An 18,321-nucleotide genomic window follows, 5' to 3' on the forward strand; every position below is an offset into this window, starting at 1 on the left:
CTCAACTAAAATTTTCCAAAAACTGTACGTTCTCATTACTGCATCACTACGTTAGAGTAAATTACGAGTTTACGCGGGTCACGCATGTTTGTTTTTAGTAAAATCAACGCAGGATTCAGTAAAAACTCAGATCGCATCCCAAAAGCTTTCTGGTTTGTGAACGAGCAACACGCAAGGAATATGGGCTGCCCTTCTCTTTGGTGTATCGCGCGTCCTATCGTACGGTTAAGCTCTGAGTGATCTGGGTATAAACACCGAGATAATCTTCACTGCCGTTACGCAACTGAAGTCCTGATGGAATTCGGTCCACTTTCCTGAAGAATCACATCTCTTGTGTGCTTAGGCCACTTCTGCTCGTATTCCAGAAGTCCATCTCCCGTGGTATTTTTCGGTCTTTCTGTAAAACTCCTCATACGTTTCCTGTGCACAAAAAAGGCAACAAGCGAGATGTGAACAATCACAACCACGAAGAATTACATCGTTGAGTGCCGTCTCGAAATTGTTCGAACTAATCGTCTTGGATCGTCTTTTTCGCAAGCATTGTAAGCAATATTTGATCGTGGATCAGTATGGATTCCTCCCTGGTCGATGCACTACTACCAATTTGCTGTGCCTTACTACGCACGTCGTCGTCGCAACATGTCTGCAATGACGCAAACCGACATAGATACCGATCTGTATCTTCTTTTAACTATGTACAAATTCAAATATCAGAATAAATTAAATTTGTAGAGTAGAGATTCGACTTGGGGTCTCAAGCTTGAAGCACTTTAAACCAACATCTCCAACATGGAAACTACTGTCGAAGGCTGTAACTGAGTACGGAGCACTTGGTAACGCTGATGCTGAGTCGGTTGCTTACATATAATCATGAAACAAAGAATGATTAATTGGATGAACTTTGAAAATTACGAAATAGACCAAAAATATATTGGGTTATACCCGAATGTTTTTCTAACCAAATTAGATAATCTAATACCTAATTTTGTTTCGATCACCCAATCCTATTATCTCGCGTATTCGCATCACATACTTCCCATGAGACGATTTGTTTTTGTATGACTGCTTCTTTATTTCTACCGCAACGAATATAGACTGTTAGGGTGATTTATATATTTTGGACAGGCATTACGCGTACGCTATTTTGGACATTTCTATTTGATTTTGCCGTAAAGATCCAAAATAGCGTACGCGTAACGCCTGTCCAAAATACATAAATCACCCTATCTACTCGGTCAGTGCGATAGAAACAAAGCAGTGCGTTGCCGACGTTCGCACACGGCAAGTCTCATGATTAAAACCACCACCGTTTTTCTTTCTTATAACTAATATAACTAAATATGACTATCCGCTACAATGTAAGTCTGTCATTGTAATACAGCGCCATGAATTGTTAATTGTAATTAGAGTCGGCGTTACAACGTGCGAGGAGTGCAGGTGCAGGTAAAGCAGCGAAGCCTTTTTTGTGTGCCAGAGAATTGGATTACAAGACCAGTGTGACAGTCCAAATGATTATCTTTTGGGGCAGCCACATAGTTTTAATCCTGTGACCCAATCTGATACTAAATGGTTAATAAAACGAATGACCTTTTGGGATTTGGCTCTAGGAAGGCCGAAGGAGACTTCCGAAGAAGTTATGCCTAGCTAAAGCAAGAGCCCCGCAATTGCAGAGTAGATGTGCTGAACTTTCACGTTCAGAGTTACAAAATCAGCAGGTATCGGTATCATCCGATATTTTGTAAATGATAAACAGCGGGATAGTGTCCAGTTAGGACTCCGGTAATTGTGCGTAGTTCACTGCGAGTTGAGTTGAGTAGTTTTTTTAGTTTCTGTAGGATTTGGGTATATGCACTGTTTAACTGTCTACAACCCTGTATGTGATTCCAACGGAATGCATACTTAACAGCATAATCTAGGCGGGCAGTCCAGTTCAGTTTTTTCCAAAATTATTCCGAAGAGTTTGACTTCATTACTGAAACTCTGCCCGACACCAATCGGTATTCGGGGTGTTTTATAGTATGTTTTCTTCAACTAGTGAATGGTACAATGACTGTTTTTGTGGGGTTTATGTTAAGCCCGTCTTGTAAGTATCATAACAGGGTAACATTTAGAGCTCTTAACCTTCGACTTGACAGCACAGCATCAAATTTTCCTCTGACGATAAGTGCTACGTCGACAGTTTGACCATTAGTGTCATAACCAAGCTGCGATAGCTTGTGAAGAAGTGCGTCGGCGAATCATACAAATATTTCTGAACAACTAATTGTTCAACCAGGGATTGTCCACTCGAATGTTTTCTCTGATGGAAAGAGTGATTATTTGGATACACAGGAAAATTTCGATATAGACCAAAAATATATCGGGTTGTACCAGATGGGTTCTCGCGCCCAAGCGTGATGCTCCGTGGGCCCGCATGGGGTTTACCTGCCTAAACGCCGGATCTGGTTGTAATCATTGTAATCCAGCGAAAACAGTAAGTCCGACGTTGCTACCTTGAGGAACGCTTGAGGTATTCCAGAAGTCCTAAGACTAGACTGGCCGTACGCCTCGGATTTTGCGAGATTATTTGGAAACGAGTGCATCTACTGCATGTCGAGTGATGCCATTTTAACCGGGAGTGCACTGTTTGCAGCAGTGAAGTTTTTCAGGAACAAAGCAACTTCAACGAAGGCTGAAATTTTTAATGATATATTCCTGGACCGGATGGAATCCCGGCTGTTGTTTTCTGTCGCTGTGCTAGTTCTTTTGCTGAGCCGTTAGCCGCCATTTTTAACCGATCATTCGTTGGGGGAGAATTTCCTGCGAGCTGGAAGCTGTCATACATGTTTCCCGTGTATAAAAGTGGTGATCGTCGTGACGTCAGAAATTACCGTGGGATTACCAGCCTTTCCGCCGCCTCGAAACTGTTCGAGATTATCGTCAGCGACCGAATTCTACAAGCAACGAAGTCTCATATCTCCTCTGACCAGCATGGTTTCATTCCCGGCAGATCCGTAACTACAAACTTGTTAGACTTTGTTAGACTAATCTCAAGATTTTAGTCTTGACCTTGGAATGAGGTCATACATATATTAATATTTTTTTGAAACGATGGTTCTACAATTGATGAAGGGACGGTAGGGGAAAGAAATGAAAATTTTGGTGAAGGAGGGGGAAGAGCGGAAAGGAAGGGGGGGGGGGTGGGGGGGGACAAAAGGTAGGAGTCAAAATGACTACTTGTCAAGCATAGCTACCAATACCCCCCCCCCCTTCCTTTCCGCTCTTCCCCCTCCTTCACCAAAATTTTCATTTCTTTCCCCTACCGTCCCTTCATCAATTGTAGAACCATCGTTTCAAAAAAAATATAGACTTTGTTACCACTTGTTCGACGTTTATGGAAGGCAGAGCGCAAGTTGATGTCATCTATACGGATCTGAAAGCGGTTTTCGACAAAATTGACCACAAAGTGTTACTGCGTAAATTGTTGCGAATGGGAGCCACGAGCAGATTGGTGTCGTGGCTTTCATCCTATCTGATTGAAAGAACGCTTCATGTCAAACACGGTCTAAGCATCTCGTCACCGTTTGTTAATAAATCTGGAGTTCCGCAAGGGAGCAATTTAGGACCACTTTTGTTCGTTGTTTTCTTCAATGATGTTGCATTCTCGCTTGGTTATAGATGCAAACTCATTTACGCCGATGATTTTAAAATCTACGTAGTGGTGCGCTCTATCGAGGACTGCCTCCATCTGCAAATGTTGCTAAACGTGTTCGTCAATTGGTGTCAGCTGAACAAACTTGTTATAAGTATCGCAAAATGCAACGTCATGACCTTTCATCGTTCTTCAGATCCGATTATGTTTGATTACCATATCGACGGTACTATTTTGAATCGAGTGGACCATTTAACGGATCTTGGTATTCTACTGGACCCTAAGCTTACCTTTCATGCGCACTACAAGTCGATCATTTCCAAGGCAAACCGACAGCTTGGCTTCATCTCCAAAATTGCCAAGGACTTTTCGGATCCGCATTGCTTAAAGGCATTATACTGTCCTCTGGTTAGGCCGATCCTTGAAAACACTTCCATTATATGGACACCGAACGACGTAACGTGGAACGTAAGGATCGAGCGAGTCCGAAAAAGATTCATAAGGCTCGCTCTCAGGAATCTTCCGTGGCGTTATCCCTGGAATCTTCCAGCGTATCCAAATAGATGTCAACTGCTTAGTCTCGAAACGCTCGCTCGGAGACGAAAAATCCAGCAAGCCGCTTTCGTTGTTAAATTGCTCGCTGGTGACATCGATTGCCCACATCTTTTATCCCTGCTTGATTTCCGGGCATCAGGAAGAACCTTGCGACAGCGATCATTAATGCAGCCAGGATTTTATCGAACACGCTATGGTTACAACCAGCCTGTTTACTTCGGTGGAATCTGTGTTCGAGTTTGGAATGTCTGCATCCCAATTTGTTAACCGAGTGAAAAGATTAAATATTATATAAGTACATCATACACTTCATTAAGACAAATTGTCAGATGGATTATAAATAAATAAATAAATAAATAAATAAATTAAAGATTCTAGTGCTAACTCTAATCTGTAATCCTCACTAACTGGTAAGGTTTAAATAACTTAAGATTAACTTAAAGCTAACTAAAAATAATCTTCAAATAGATAACCTACGCTTACCATAAATTCTATGCTCAAAGCATTCATACAGAAGCCGCTACGACCGGTGAGAGTGTTTAAATCAAAATATGTAATAAATATTTCAACTATTTACGCTCTTCTATAAACTTAGGACCTAAACGCTATCTAGATAGTCTATATAGAAACGATAAAGGACTATAAGGCAAACTAAACGTGAGTAAGACATTTAACCTATAAACTGTACAAGATTACTCAGATTATCATACATCTATTGGAAATTGTTATTATTACTATAAGTAAAATATGTATATCGTTCATAGGAAAATTATATTCTCCCTCTACATTGAATCGTGCGTTTTATTCGCTTCCGGCGGAGAATTATAATTTTGGATATTGCCGTTGAATTAAATTCAACAACTTGTTAACATTTTTCTAACCTATTTTGCGGTATTCGTGGTTTGATGGCGTCATCATTTGTTGCCTTTTTTGGCATTTTTGTCACTGTTTTACTATCTTTTGATTGTCTCTGCATTACCTTTTCTGCATCTATTTACAATCTCTTCTTCGTTTTGTATTGTTGTTTAGGTTTTTTTTCGCTTTTGGCGTTCTTCGGCGTCTTTTTACCGTATTTTTGTTGTCTTACGTCATCTTTTCGCTGGCTTGTCTTCACTTCTTCGTCAAATTTCCAACGTCTTTTAACTGTTTTACTGTTTTAACTACCTGTTCGTCATCTTTATGTCAATTATTTCGTCATCTTATCGTTAGCTGTTCGTCATATTCTCGCTTCCTTTTCGCCGTTTTTTACATATTTTTGCTGACTCATTTCATGGTTATTTGCCATCTTTCAATCATATATTCGTCGTTCCTGACGTCTGTTTTTTTAGCATTTTTGACGCCTGTTTTTTCGACGGCTTCTTGCCGTTTTGAGTTACTGTTTTGGTGTCTTTTTGTCGTTATTTTCCCGCTTTTTATTCATTTTATATCGTCTTTTCATATTCATATTCATCATATTCAGTCTCATATCACTCATCATATCACTTTCTGCTGTCTTGTTGCCATCTTTTCGTTGCTTTCTGAAGCCTTATATCTGTTAATCTGTCTGAAGAATAACATGCCGTAAATGCATATAATGTTAAACAGTTATATCTGCCTTTAAGGTGAAAAATTGAAGTTCGTATTGGCAGCATGGCAGCCTTAACGTAAACCTTTCTTTCTTAATACATTGTCATGTCTCCCTCAGTATTGACGAAGCTGCTTGCCGTTTCAGCAATATTGTTGAAACCATCATCAATCGGATAGTTCCTGTTCGTGCACCGCCAGGGAAGCCAGCGTGGTCGAATGCGCGCTTAAGCGCTTGCGTTCAGCCGCACTACGGAAGTACTGTTGCCATCGCTCTCCGTACTACAAGATTCAGTTTAATATTGCAAGCCACCAATACCGTAGCTACAATCGTTATTTATACAACCGACTAGTGAAGCGCATCCAAGATAATCTTCGACTGCAACCGAAACAATTCTGATCATTTGTGAACACAAAGCGCAAGGTATATGGATTTCCGTCGTCCATAGTTTCAGGAAATTGCGTCGCCAACAGTGAACGTGAGAAGTGCGACCTTTTCGGCGAACATTTTAAATTAACATTCAACGACTCCATCGCTTCTCCCGCACAAATTGGGGAAATCAGCAACGTAGCACCACGTGACGTTTTCCCATTTGAGCTGCCGCATATTAATACTGATACCGTTATTGCTGCTTTGGGTAAACTGAAGACTTCGTACGCAGTTGGATCGGATGGCATCCCTTCTGCGGTTTTGAAACGATGCGGTTCTGCACTTAGTACTCCTATCGCCAAGCTTTTGAATATGTCGATACAGCAACGCAAATTCTTTGACCGATGGAAATTTTCTTATCTTTTTCCAATATATAAAAAAGGCGATAAACGTGACATAAATAATTATCGCGGGATCACGTCCTTGTGCGTCTGCTCAAAGCTTTTTGTGATAATGGTCAGTGACGCTTTGTTTGCTTGCTGTAAATTCTACATTGATGCTGAGCAGCATGGATTTTTTCCAAAAAGATCGGTAACCACAAATTTGTTTCCCGCTGTGTGCAAAGCTTGGACTCTAGCCTGCAAACCGATGCTATCTATACCTGAAAGCCGCTTTCGACCGTGTAGACCACGGAATACTGCTAGGACAAATGGAGCGACTTGGTGTATCTACGGACGCCATCTGCTGGTTTAGATCTTACTTAACGAAATGAAGTTTATGTGTCAAAGTAGGATCTACTGTTTCCAACTGCTTCTCCAACCGATCTGGAGTTCCACAAGGCAGCAACCTGGGCTCGCTTCTTTTCTCGATTTTCATAAACGATGTCGCGCTTTTGCTTCCGCGTGACTGTTGGTTGTTTTATGCTGACGATACACAAATTTTTAAAGTTATCACGTGCCAAAGCGACTGTGTGGAACTACAGGAATACCTGAATGCTTTTGTGAACTGGTGTGCAACAAACTGTCTAACATTAAGTATAGACAAGTGCAACATAATTTCGTTTCACCGGAAGTGTGCGCCAATCGAACATAACTACACTATTTCGGGCCACTGCCTCCTCCGTGTGCAATGTGTCAAAGACCTGGGAGTGCTGCTAGACAACGAGTTAACATTCAGGAACCATTATGAAAGTATCATCTCAAAAGCTACCCACCAGTTGGGATTTATTTTCAAAATTGCCGATGAGTTTCGTGCTCCTCTCTTCCTTAAAACCTAGAAACTAATTCCGTTGTTTGGTGCCCATTTCACGCCAACTGGTGCAACAGAATAGAAACGGTACAGAAGAAGTTTATCCGCTACGCGCTTCGTCATTTGCTTTGAAGTGACCCGCTGAACCTGCCATCATACGAAGATCGCTGCCGACTTCTTGGTACTCAGTCTTTGTAGTTGAGACGACGAATTGCCCAAGCTGTTTTCGCTGCAAAGCTTCTATCCAATCACGTGGACTGTCCTTCGCCACTGGAGCAGTTTAACATATATGCGCCTGTTAGGCCGTTACGTCAAAGGAATTTTCTATACCTAGAGCCGCGGACCGCCAAGATGGAGCTCATGAACCTGTCAGAATTATGTGCCAACGTTTCAATGCAGTGTTTGAGAGTTATTTGACTTCAATGTACCAGTTCATGTTTTTCGAGAGCGACTAATTAATGTTTTCAATAGAAACCAGAATTATTTTATTTATTAAGCGAAACAGTCCTTCGTTAAATGCATTGTGTTAACCAATATTAACATCCTATGAAGAAAAATCTGAGATACATGATAGTTCAACAATAAGTGCCTTCGGAAGTAGCGTGCCCCGTTTCAGGCATCCCAATGGTTATTTTCTAATAATTGTCCCTATGAATTGGTTGTTGAAAAACCCGCAGATTAAAAACTATATATTTCTAAATGTCAAAAACTACATACGATTCTATTAAACAATTCCTCATACTTACTGTTATAGGAAAATCATCCTTATTATCACAGGTATCTAGGTTACGTTTGAATCTTATCACTGTGTGGGTAACATTTTCGTATCCCAGCAAAACGGTATAATCCTGGGATTTATCGATGATGGGATCTCCATCGCTACCGGCTCGTATGTGACGATCCTGAAAAGAGGGAAAAAGAAAAAAAAAATGTATGATAAAATCCGTACTTGAACTTAAATAACTGCTCCATCAGACCGAAATTAAAGCACACAATCATGAGCAGGGCAATCTTGAAATCAGTTTTATTTACTTATCGAACCCCAATTGCAGTCAATTCGCGACTGCAAACCATTTATACTCTATTCACGGTTGATTTATGTTGGAAATAATTGCTGCAATTTGTCATCGCTATTTTGTTTTATGGATCCCACGACATGTACCGAGAGTTGACTTTTCAGGCGATTAAGTCCTCGGCCAGGCAGGACACGGTAGTCCGGTGATGGACTGCGAAATTTATGTCCGTCCGTTCCGGGACAGGATATTTTGCCGTGAGCACTTTTGCTAACATGGTTCAATTGGTTGTGAAATGATTGAGTGAAGCCGACAGCTACAGTGTTGCTGTGCGCTGTTGCTGTTGTACGTCCGTACAATGGGGCAGACGAAGCGAACCGGTTGACGGACGGACCATGGCTAAGAAAGCCCCCACGGCATTGTTCGGTGTCAGAAATAGTGACCGGTGGACGCGGGTAAGTGATTAGTGGCATCGTTACGGGCGGGGGTGAGAATTTTTCGCTGAAGGGCTCTCGTCTGCATTCATTCACCAGTGAATGTCGTCTGGGTTGTGGGCGGGTTGGACGGCTGACGAAGGCCGTGTGGTTTCTGAAATTGCTTTTCGGGTAAGTATATTTATGGGAGGCTTGTTTTTCCATGGCAGTCAGTGTTAGATATGGAATCGGTGAAGCAAAAATAGAAAACACGAAGCTGATCGAATCAATATTACGATAGCACATTTTGCTGTGGCTAAGCTAAAAGGAAATGGTTGCAAAACCGTTTGCAAATTTTCAAATGCCGTATTTGCTAAACGAAACATTAAACGAAATCAATTTCAAGATACTTATCAAGCCAGGAAATCGCTACCATAAAACACTGAATCTGCAACAGAATACAGGAAATAAAATAAACATTTACACGTGTAGGAAGAAGAGTGGGTCGAATTAAACTCACAGCCTACGTCCAGAGCCCAGTTTATAGCTACAAAACATCATCATCGGATCACGTCTAGATTCGGCTTGTTTACACAAATCATAATATTTATCTCTTCCTGTGCCGCATGTTTATATTTCCGGAGCATCGAGCCGGAATTTACGGACCGACATCACTCACACTCGTGCACCCACACCGACAGACACCCGCAGGGTCGTAACGAAAGGCCATATATCTTACGATAGATTAGCACAGCGCTGGTTTTATTTTGAAGCTATAATGGATGTTTACATTTCTGATACAAGCTTATAGCGATTTGGTTTTCACAGTGGCAGGTCTTCGGAAGCTTTTGCAACTTAGAGTCACCCTGCAGGCAGCTTGTTGATTTTAGAATTTCCGATAAAATTGCACTAGTGATAAAATACCACTCCTTGAGCACAATGACGCCCATCCGATACAGACTGAAGAAGCTCCAGCAGCTTCGTCGTAGTTTGACAAAAAGACAAGAACATAATTGCCCCACATTTCTCGAGCAAGAAAGACTACACCCAACCGTCCAATCCAACTGATTACGAACAACATCAACAGCTGTTGGGTTTTTGATTGCTGCGAAACTGCCTCAACTTCTGTACCGCTGAATGGCCCGGCTCGGCTTTCATCACATAAAAGCTATTATGAGGGTCCTTAGAAAGTCTATTACATAACATTCTCAGTCCTTCTCAGTCTTGTCCCTTGTCTCCTTTACAGCCTGATAGACGCAGAAGCTAGTGTGGCAAACGATAAAACACTCAGCCAGAACCAAAACTATCATTCGAACTGTCTCCCAGCGTGTATAGCGAACGTGTAGCTGTGCTTGTGTACGTACACATGCCTGACGTCGTCACGAGTGGTTTCCTTGAATTTATTTCTTGAATGTACTGAGTTTATGTTGGTACTACGGCTCGAACTTGTGTATGCACTCGTAAAACGTCTTCCGTTCCGATTCATCTTTCAGGGGTGTAGCGGAATTATTTAACATTTTTTTGAATATGAAAATTGTCACTTTTATTTAATAATTTCACTGAAGATTAATTTTACAATAGATAATTTCAGTTCGCCTCTCAAACAGTTTCAGCTCTGATGTCAACGATTTGTTTCAAAAGGATGGAACAAGTGAAGTAGCTACTAAGTTTGCTTACCCATTATTTTGATCCTACCGGAAGCTAGCAACACAAAAAGTATAAATATTCTACGTTTCATACTGCTGGGACCGCAAGAATACATCCTGATATGCGCAGCAGCTCAGTGCAATCTCCCGTCTGTCACCATTTCCGCATAATCATTACGGCCGGAAAGTTCAAGTTCGAACACATCCATGTACATATATGTATTGCTCTTCTGAGCGGCCTTCACATCGAACTTGAGAGTCCTTCAGCCGGGCACTATTAGCCAGCAGATTCTTATTCAAAGGATTCCCGCTTATTGATGCTCTACATTCGAGCGAACCACTAGAACAGCATTACGGCTCACTGACTGCACCCGTTGGGATCGAAAAAGTTCTATGATTAACTTCCATAATTGAGTATACGTCGTCGGTGCCACCGCCGCCCCCGCGTTGGCCACCGGGGAGAAAACGAAATAAAAGTTGTTTGATCTACAATCGTCTTACCGGATCAGTTAATCTTCAATTGGTTGCTGCTGTGATGACGGCAAACGGGTAAACCGATAGAAAGGCAGGTAATCACGGTGTTCCACTCGCAAACGAATGATGGTACGTTGCCAGTCTCTGCAATCAGCTTTATCGGCAAGGATGTGATACGTGCACGTCGTACATATACCTAATATGTCAACCGCTGGAAAATACAACCCGACGACGGTAGCGAAAAGTACATGGCAAAAAGTATTGATTGGTGCTGTCGACGGTGGAGAAATTGTGGATTAAATTTGATAAATTAATCTATCAGTTTTGAGCCCAAGAAACGATTTTCAACCACATTTTCACAAAATTCCATAATGGTACGCTTATGGATTCATTTTTACACCCCGGAGTCGAAAAATAGTATCAGCTGAATGAAGAAAAGGGGATGAAGTCGGTCGAAGCGTCTCGAGACACATCTCAATCACTAGTCATGGCCTCCTTATTTTGCAGCACGCATGGTACGCAGTACGCTTACGAAAAACATATTATTAAAGAATTTCCATGGAAAACGCTCTATAGCTCTGCACTCGATAGAGATAGAAATGTCATTTCTTTAGCAAAGTTGTTTGCCTTTTTATTTTCCATAACTTTGCCGAAGAAACAATGTGTCTATCTACTAACACATAAAAATGGACGTGTATCGAGCCTTTAGCGAACGCGAAACACATAAAACCTATGCTTGCCGTACTCTCATTTGGGTGGTTGGGGACAAGCGAAACCCATACAAGTTTATAGTACACAACTTAAGCTTTAGGATGAAGCACTGATTTCATAAATCCACTTGCCCCATTTTACCCCATGGTCTCGTGAAGCTATGAAAATATGAAGCTTGAATATTTGATAACTCAGTAAGTAAGGGTCCAAGAGATTTGCGGTCTTCTGCAAAAACGTGTATTTTGAGAGTTTAGATAATTGCCTAGAGCATTGTATTCTTGTAAAATGCAACTAAGAAAAGCTAAGTACGAAAGACTAATTTTTAAGGAATTTTTAAAGAATGCCCTATAGTTCAGCTCTCAATAAAGATAGAAATTTTGTTTCTTCGGCAAAGTTGCTTGTTTTTATAATATTTACAACTTTGCCGAAGAAACTATGTCCTAACATAAAAAAGTTATTTTTTTTATTTTCATTATAATGAGCAATGACTTACTTTTGACAATTTTAGATTAAGGGGGATATTCATACGAACAAAAGTGCTGAAGAACATAAATGATAAAATGAAAGCAAAAGACACTAGGAAAAAAGTTCCGCTTTTAGCCATTTTGAGCCACTGTACAGTGTGTTGTGCCCAGTTGATTAGATTGTGTTGAGCTTTCGGTTGATCAATTGAGGGTTAAAATTTAATTTTTAGTAGAAGTCTTCGATATTGCAACGTCTGAAGTTTTGAATTCGGAAAAATTTTCGAAAAAAAAAATTTTTTCCGAGTTTGTCAGTTTCCCCATTTTGTCAGCCCAAAATTCAACATGGGACTGACAAAATCGCAACATTACTGTAGCAAGAATGAAAAAATATGAGAAATAAAATAGAGAAGACAATAAAAGAAGAACGCAGGAAGCTCGAAAAAACGAAACAAAAAAGAAAAAAAGAAAGAAAACAGAGAGCAAGAGCAAAGCAGAAAGCAAAAAATTGGCAAATTGAAAGTATAACCGGAGCAAAAAGTACAAAAATAGTCCAAATAATAAGCAAGCAGAAACCTTAGACATACAAAAGGTAAGTAAAAGAAAGAAATACGAAAACAAAAAGAAAGCTGTAAAGAAAAAAAATGTACAAAGCAACAAGAAAAACAAAAGAAAGAACTAAGAAAGCAGAATGAATACAAAAATATCAAATCAAAAAACAACAATCATCCACGAAAACGTGAAGAGTAAAAAATAAAAGCCAAAGAGACTCTGCGCAGAAAATGTGTATTAGTTAGTCACCGGTCTTGATAAGCTGTGTATTAAAAGAAGCGGCTAGTGAAAGAGAGTAATAACAAAAAAAAATTAAAAAAGGTAAGACAAAATAGTGAAAACCCATAGAAAATGAAAAGGTAAAAGAAGAAAATAGAAATTACACCAAAAGCAAAAAACGCAGAGGGAAAAAAGAGCGAGAACGACATAAAAATTCAAATAAAAGAACAGTAACAAAACGTAAATAACAAAAAATGAATACAGAAAACCACGGTCGCTCTGGAAAATAAATGTATTCGTTGGCCCCAAGAACAATAAAAACATTGAATAGTCAATTAGATTAAAGCATGATTGAAACATGTTATGCGAAACGAAAGTAAAAAGAGAAGAACTAGAAAACATAAAGATAGAAAGGAATAGCGAAAGCAAACAAGCCAAAAGAAAACAAAGCAAACAAATAGCAAATAAAAGATAAATAACGATGAAAAAACGAAACAATAAGAAAATGAGATGGAAAAGGAATAGTAAAATGACAACAGAAAACCAAACAAAATACAACACAATAGGAAACAATACAAAAAATAAATAAAAAGGAAAAAGGAAAGCAAACAAGCAGAAAGAATGCACCAGGAAATCAAATAAAAATCAATAAAAAGCGAAATACAAACAAACAAAAAGAAAAAGAAGAAGTAACAAACCAGTCATAAACAGTAAAAAATTCAAACTTAAAGCAAAACAAACCGTTGCAAAATATGTGTTTTTAGTTAGTCTCGACCCCTAATTGAGATTCCATTCGTTGTATTAAAAGTAGCAGTGAAGCAGAAAGAGCAAAAAATAAGAAAGAGAAAATACACTGAAGTCGCTTTCTACGCGGTTTGTTTTTTACGCAAATTGTGGAATTTACGCGGTTTTTTATGCGAATTTCAGAATTTACGCGGTTTATTTTTACGCGGTTTTTACGAGATTTTCGGAATTTACGCGGATGTGCTCAAAACGTCTATTTTTTCGCGTAGTGTTGAAATCCATAAAGTTTTTTTCGCGAATTTTGGAATTTACGCGGTTTTACTTACGCAAATTTCGGAATTTACGCGGTTTTTTACGCGAATTTCGGAATTTACGCGGGACGTATCCTTCACGTAAAAAGCGACTTGAGTGTAAAAGAGTAACGAGAGTTAGCCAAAATTAAGAAGAAGGACGGAGAAAAAAACTAAACAAAAGCAAAAATATTACGAAAATGGAAAAGAGCGCAAAATAAACAAAACGAAGGCAAAAGGCAATTGGAAATCAAAAAAAAATCAACAAAATACAAAAGGCTCGCTCAAAGCGAACAAGAAGCAAACCATAGCGAAAAATGTAACCGAAAAGTAAACAGAAATCAAAATAAGAGCTAATAGAAAAGTAAAAACGACGGAAAATGCAAAGGCAAATAAAAAAGAATCAATTACAACGGTCAAATTAATGCCAAAATAAAAACAATTCTAAAATCAAACAGAAAAGAAAAATTTAAAGTAAGAAAAATAAAAACACAGCAAAACAAGAAAAGTAGGAAAACAAAAAAGCAAGGAGAAAAGCAAACAGAACAGCAAACAGAACATCAACAGCTAAAGTAAAACCAAATGAAAAATTAAAACCAAAAGCCTAAACAAACGAAAAAGCAACAAAAACAAACGCAAAAGTGAAAACCAAATCAAAAACAATATCAAAAATTATAACAAAAACAAAAGTAAAACCGAAACTTATCAAAAAGCAAATAAAAAAGTAAGGACTAGAGCAAATACCGAAGGAAGACCCAAAGGCAACATAAACGTAAATATTAAAGCAAGTACAAAAGCAGGTACCAAAGCAAGTGCAAAAGCTTGTACAAAACTAAGTGTCAAAGCAGGTACAAAAGTAACTCCAAAAGCAAGTACAAATGTAAGTTCAAAGCACGTACAAAAGCAAATACAAGAGCAAGAACAAAAGCAAGTATAAAAGCAAGAAAAAAGGTAAGTTCAAAACCAAGTGCATAAGCCATTCAAAAAGAAGCAATGTGTAGAGAGAGTAACGAGAGTAGAAAGAGTAAATGGAGTAGAGAGAGTAGCGAGAGCAGAGAGAGTAGAGAGAGTAGAAAGAGTAGTGAGAGTAAAGAGAGTAGAGTGAGTAGAAAGAGTAGAAAGAGTAGAGGGAGTAAAGAGAGTAGAGAGAATAGAGAATAGAGAGAGTAGAGAGGGTAGAGAGAGCAGCCAGAGTAAAGAGAGTAGCAGCGTGGAATCTTTAGTGACTATAGAGGATAGTAGAAAGGGTAGAAGGAAAGGGCGTTAGAATAATTGAAAAGTTTTGAAAAATAGGTATTGTTGAAAGAGTATGGAAAACAGAAAGATTTAAGAGAGCTAAAAGAACAATGAAAAAATGAGCAATGACAGTATAGGGGACACACAGTACAGAGTACAGGGGCGAAGTCGCAGAAGGAGGTGGAACGGAAATTAACCAAGGAGCGCCCATGGAAGATAGTAATCCAAGAAGTCAAACGAGAAATCGGGCTGCTGAAGACCAATAAAGCCGCTGGGAAGGACCCCCTACCGGCAGAGCTTTATAAACATGGCGGAGAAACGCTAGCAAAGGCTCTACACTGGGTTATTTCGAGGATTTGGGAGGAGGAAAAGCTACCGGAGGAATGGATGGAAGGAGTGGTTTGTCCCATCTACAAAAAGGGTGATCGGCTAGACTGCTGCAACTATCGTGGTATTACGCTAGTAAACGCCGCCTACAAGGTGCTCTCCAAGATCCTGTTACGCCGGTTGTCACCGATAGCACAAGGTTTCGTGGGGAAATATCAGGCGGGTTTCGTGGCGGCTCGCGCAACTGCGGACCAAATTTTTACTATCCGACAGATCTTGCAGAAATGTCGGGAGTACAACGTGCTCAAGCATCACATCTTTATTGATTTCAAAGCAGCATACGATAGAGTCGATCGAGACAAGCTATGGGAGATACTGCTCGAACACGGTTTTCCGGACAAACTGACGCGACTGATCAGAGCTACATTGGATCGAGTGATGTGTTTCGTACCTATGTCTGGGACACTCTCGAGTCCCTTCGAGACGCGGCGAGGGTTGAGACAAGGTGACGGTTTATCCTGCATGCTGTTCAACATCGCTCTTGAGGGGGTGATCCGACGAGCGGGCATCGAATTGAGAGGCACGATTTTTACCAAGGGTAGCCAACTTCTAGGCTTTGCAGATGACTTCGATATCACAGGCAGGAACTTTGCGACGGCGGAGGCAATCTACGCCAGACTGAAAGCGGAGTCTAGGATAATTGGGCTAAAGATAAATGCGTTGAAGACCAAATACATGAATGGAAGAGGCTCAAAGGAAACAAACGCGCGCCTCCCACGGACGGTAACCGTTGACGGCGACTAGACTAGAAGTGGTAGAGGAGTTCGTGTATTTGGGATCGCTGGTGACCGCGGACAACAACACTAGTAAGGAGATCCAGCGGCGCATCCATGCGGGAAATCGAGCCTACTTTGCCCTTCGTAAAACGCTACGATCAGGAAGCATACGCCGCCACACGAAGCTAACAATGTACAAAACCCTTATTAGACCGGTAGTTCTTTATGGACTTGAAGCCGTGACACTGCTCACAGAGGACATACGCCCTTGCCATATTCGAGCGGAAAGTACTGCGGACGATATTTGGCGGAGTACAAACTGAAAGCGGAGAGTGGCGAAGGCGTATGAATCACGAGCTACAGGCACTGCTTGGGGAGACTCCCATCGTACAACTAGCGAAAGTTAGCAGGCTACGGTGGGCCGGACACGTCGTAAGGATACCGGACGACAGTGCGACGAAAATAGTCCTCTTCAACAACCCCACCGGCACCAGGAACAGGGGAGCCCAACGTGCACAAAAGCTCGACCAGGTCGAAAGCGATTTGCAACTTCTGAGACGATTAGGAAATTGGCGACGAGTTGCCCAACACCGAGTTGAATGGAGACGAGTGCTTGAAATAGCACGAGCCACCCCGGCTCTATGCTGCTGAAGAAGAAGAGTACATAGGGACATAGATCGCAAAGCGGTTGTGGAAATTGTAAAGTAGAGTGAGAGGGGAATAAATATAAAACGGAAGGTTAGTTACAAGGCAAGATGAAAAGAGAAAACAGTTAAAAAAGTAAACAGATAAGAAAAATATAAAGTATGGTAAATATAAAGTAACAACAAAAAACAAAACAATAAAAAACACAACAAAAACATGAAGAAAAGCAAACAGAGCAGCAAAAGGAACAAAATAAACACAAAAGTAAATACAGAATCAAAACCAGTGCAAAACTAAAAATTAACTTAAAAGTAAATGTAAAATCGAAAACAACCGCAAAAGTGAAAACCAAATCGAAAACATTAGCAAAAACAAAGGTAAAATCATAACTAATCGAAAAACAAATAAAAATGTAAGCTCAAAACAAGTACAAAAGCAAGTACAAAGGCAAGTAGAAAAGTAGTAAAGTTCAAAGGTAAAATTTTTGCATAAAAAGAATAGAATAATGGAGAAACTAGAGTGATTACTGTACTGAGTGATATGAGTGAAAAGTAAAAAAAAAAAAGATTAGTTAAAAGGAAAGTTTTTTAATGTGGTTTAAACCATTTGATCATTCACCAAAAAGAAAAGTTGTAGAGAGCAAAAATATATAACAAACAGAAGAAAGAGATGAAAATAAAACAAAAAGTGAGCAATGAGTGAAATGGAGTAGAAAGGGGCAGAGACTTTGAAAAAAATAAGTAGAAAAAAGAAAGAGAGACGTGACTAAGGTATCAAGCTCAAATTGGTTTCTTATTGAAATTTAACAATGCGATGATCAATAGATATTGGCGGTCAGACTAGATTCAAGATTCAAATACAAACGTTCCGCTTGCCAGCTGTTGACGTAAAAAGTTGACTTTTGACAGGTTTTTGTTATTTTCACAAAGATATTACCACCTGAAACGCCGTCTGCTAACAAACCTTTTCTCCCACCACTCACTCGCGTTGTTCATCGGTGCAGCGAACGGAAAGCTGCAGCCAAATGTCGAGCTAATAAATCCATCTTAATAAATTGCCAACAGGACGACGGAATGGACGAATGAACGTCGCTAGCTGCCTGCCGAGCGGAACGGAACGGAGGCTAATTGAGTGATGAAATATGCCAATTTTACCTTCCAGGCCTGGCTATACACTACCATCACCACCACCCACGCTATACTCGGTCGAGCATTGTCCTGACGTAGGGCAAACACCGTCTGCATAACTAAACACCTACTCCTACATGTGCTTCAAGAGTACAGGGCAGGCACACAGCAGCAGCTATGTATGTACCTACATACTCTTAGAATGTGCAGGAAAATGCAGTCTAGTGCTGCTAAATTTATCGCAATCCTCAACTTGGGTAGTAAATATAACAGCCTCCTGTTAGTGCGGAAAGAAATTTCATGACCATAAATGCATGGTG

General features: G+C 40.1%; 1 protein-coding gene across 1 annotated transcript in view; it reads right to left on the reverse strand.

Moving 5' to 3' along the window:
• Nucleotides 1-18,321, reverse strand: part of LOC128735328 (MOXD1 homolog 2-like) — a 148,989-nt gene that overhangs the window by 92,752 nt on the left and 37,916 nt on the right. The window contains exon 2 of the mRNA XM_053829819.1: nucleotides 8,114-8,269. Within this exon, the coding sequence (XP_053685794.1) occupies nucleotides 8,114-8,269 (156 nt within the window). The remainder of the gene's footprint in view (nucleotides 1-8,113; nucleotides 8,270-18,321) is intronic.

The sequence above is a fragment of the Sabethes cyaneus genome, chromosome 2 (assembly GCF_943734655.1).
Source record: "Sabethes cyaneus chromosome 2, idSabCyanKW18_F2, whole genome shotgun sequence".
In the NCBI taxonomy this organism is placed as follows: Eukaryota; Metazoa; Arthropoda; class Insecta; order Diptera; family Culicidae; genus Sabethes; species Sabethes cyaneus.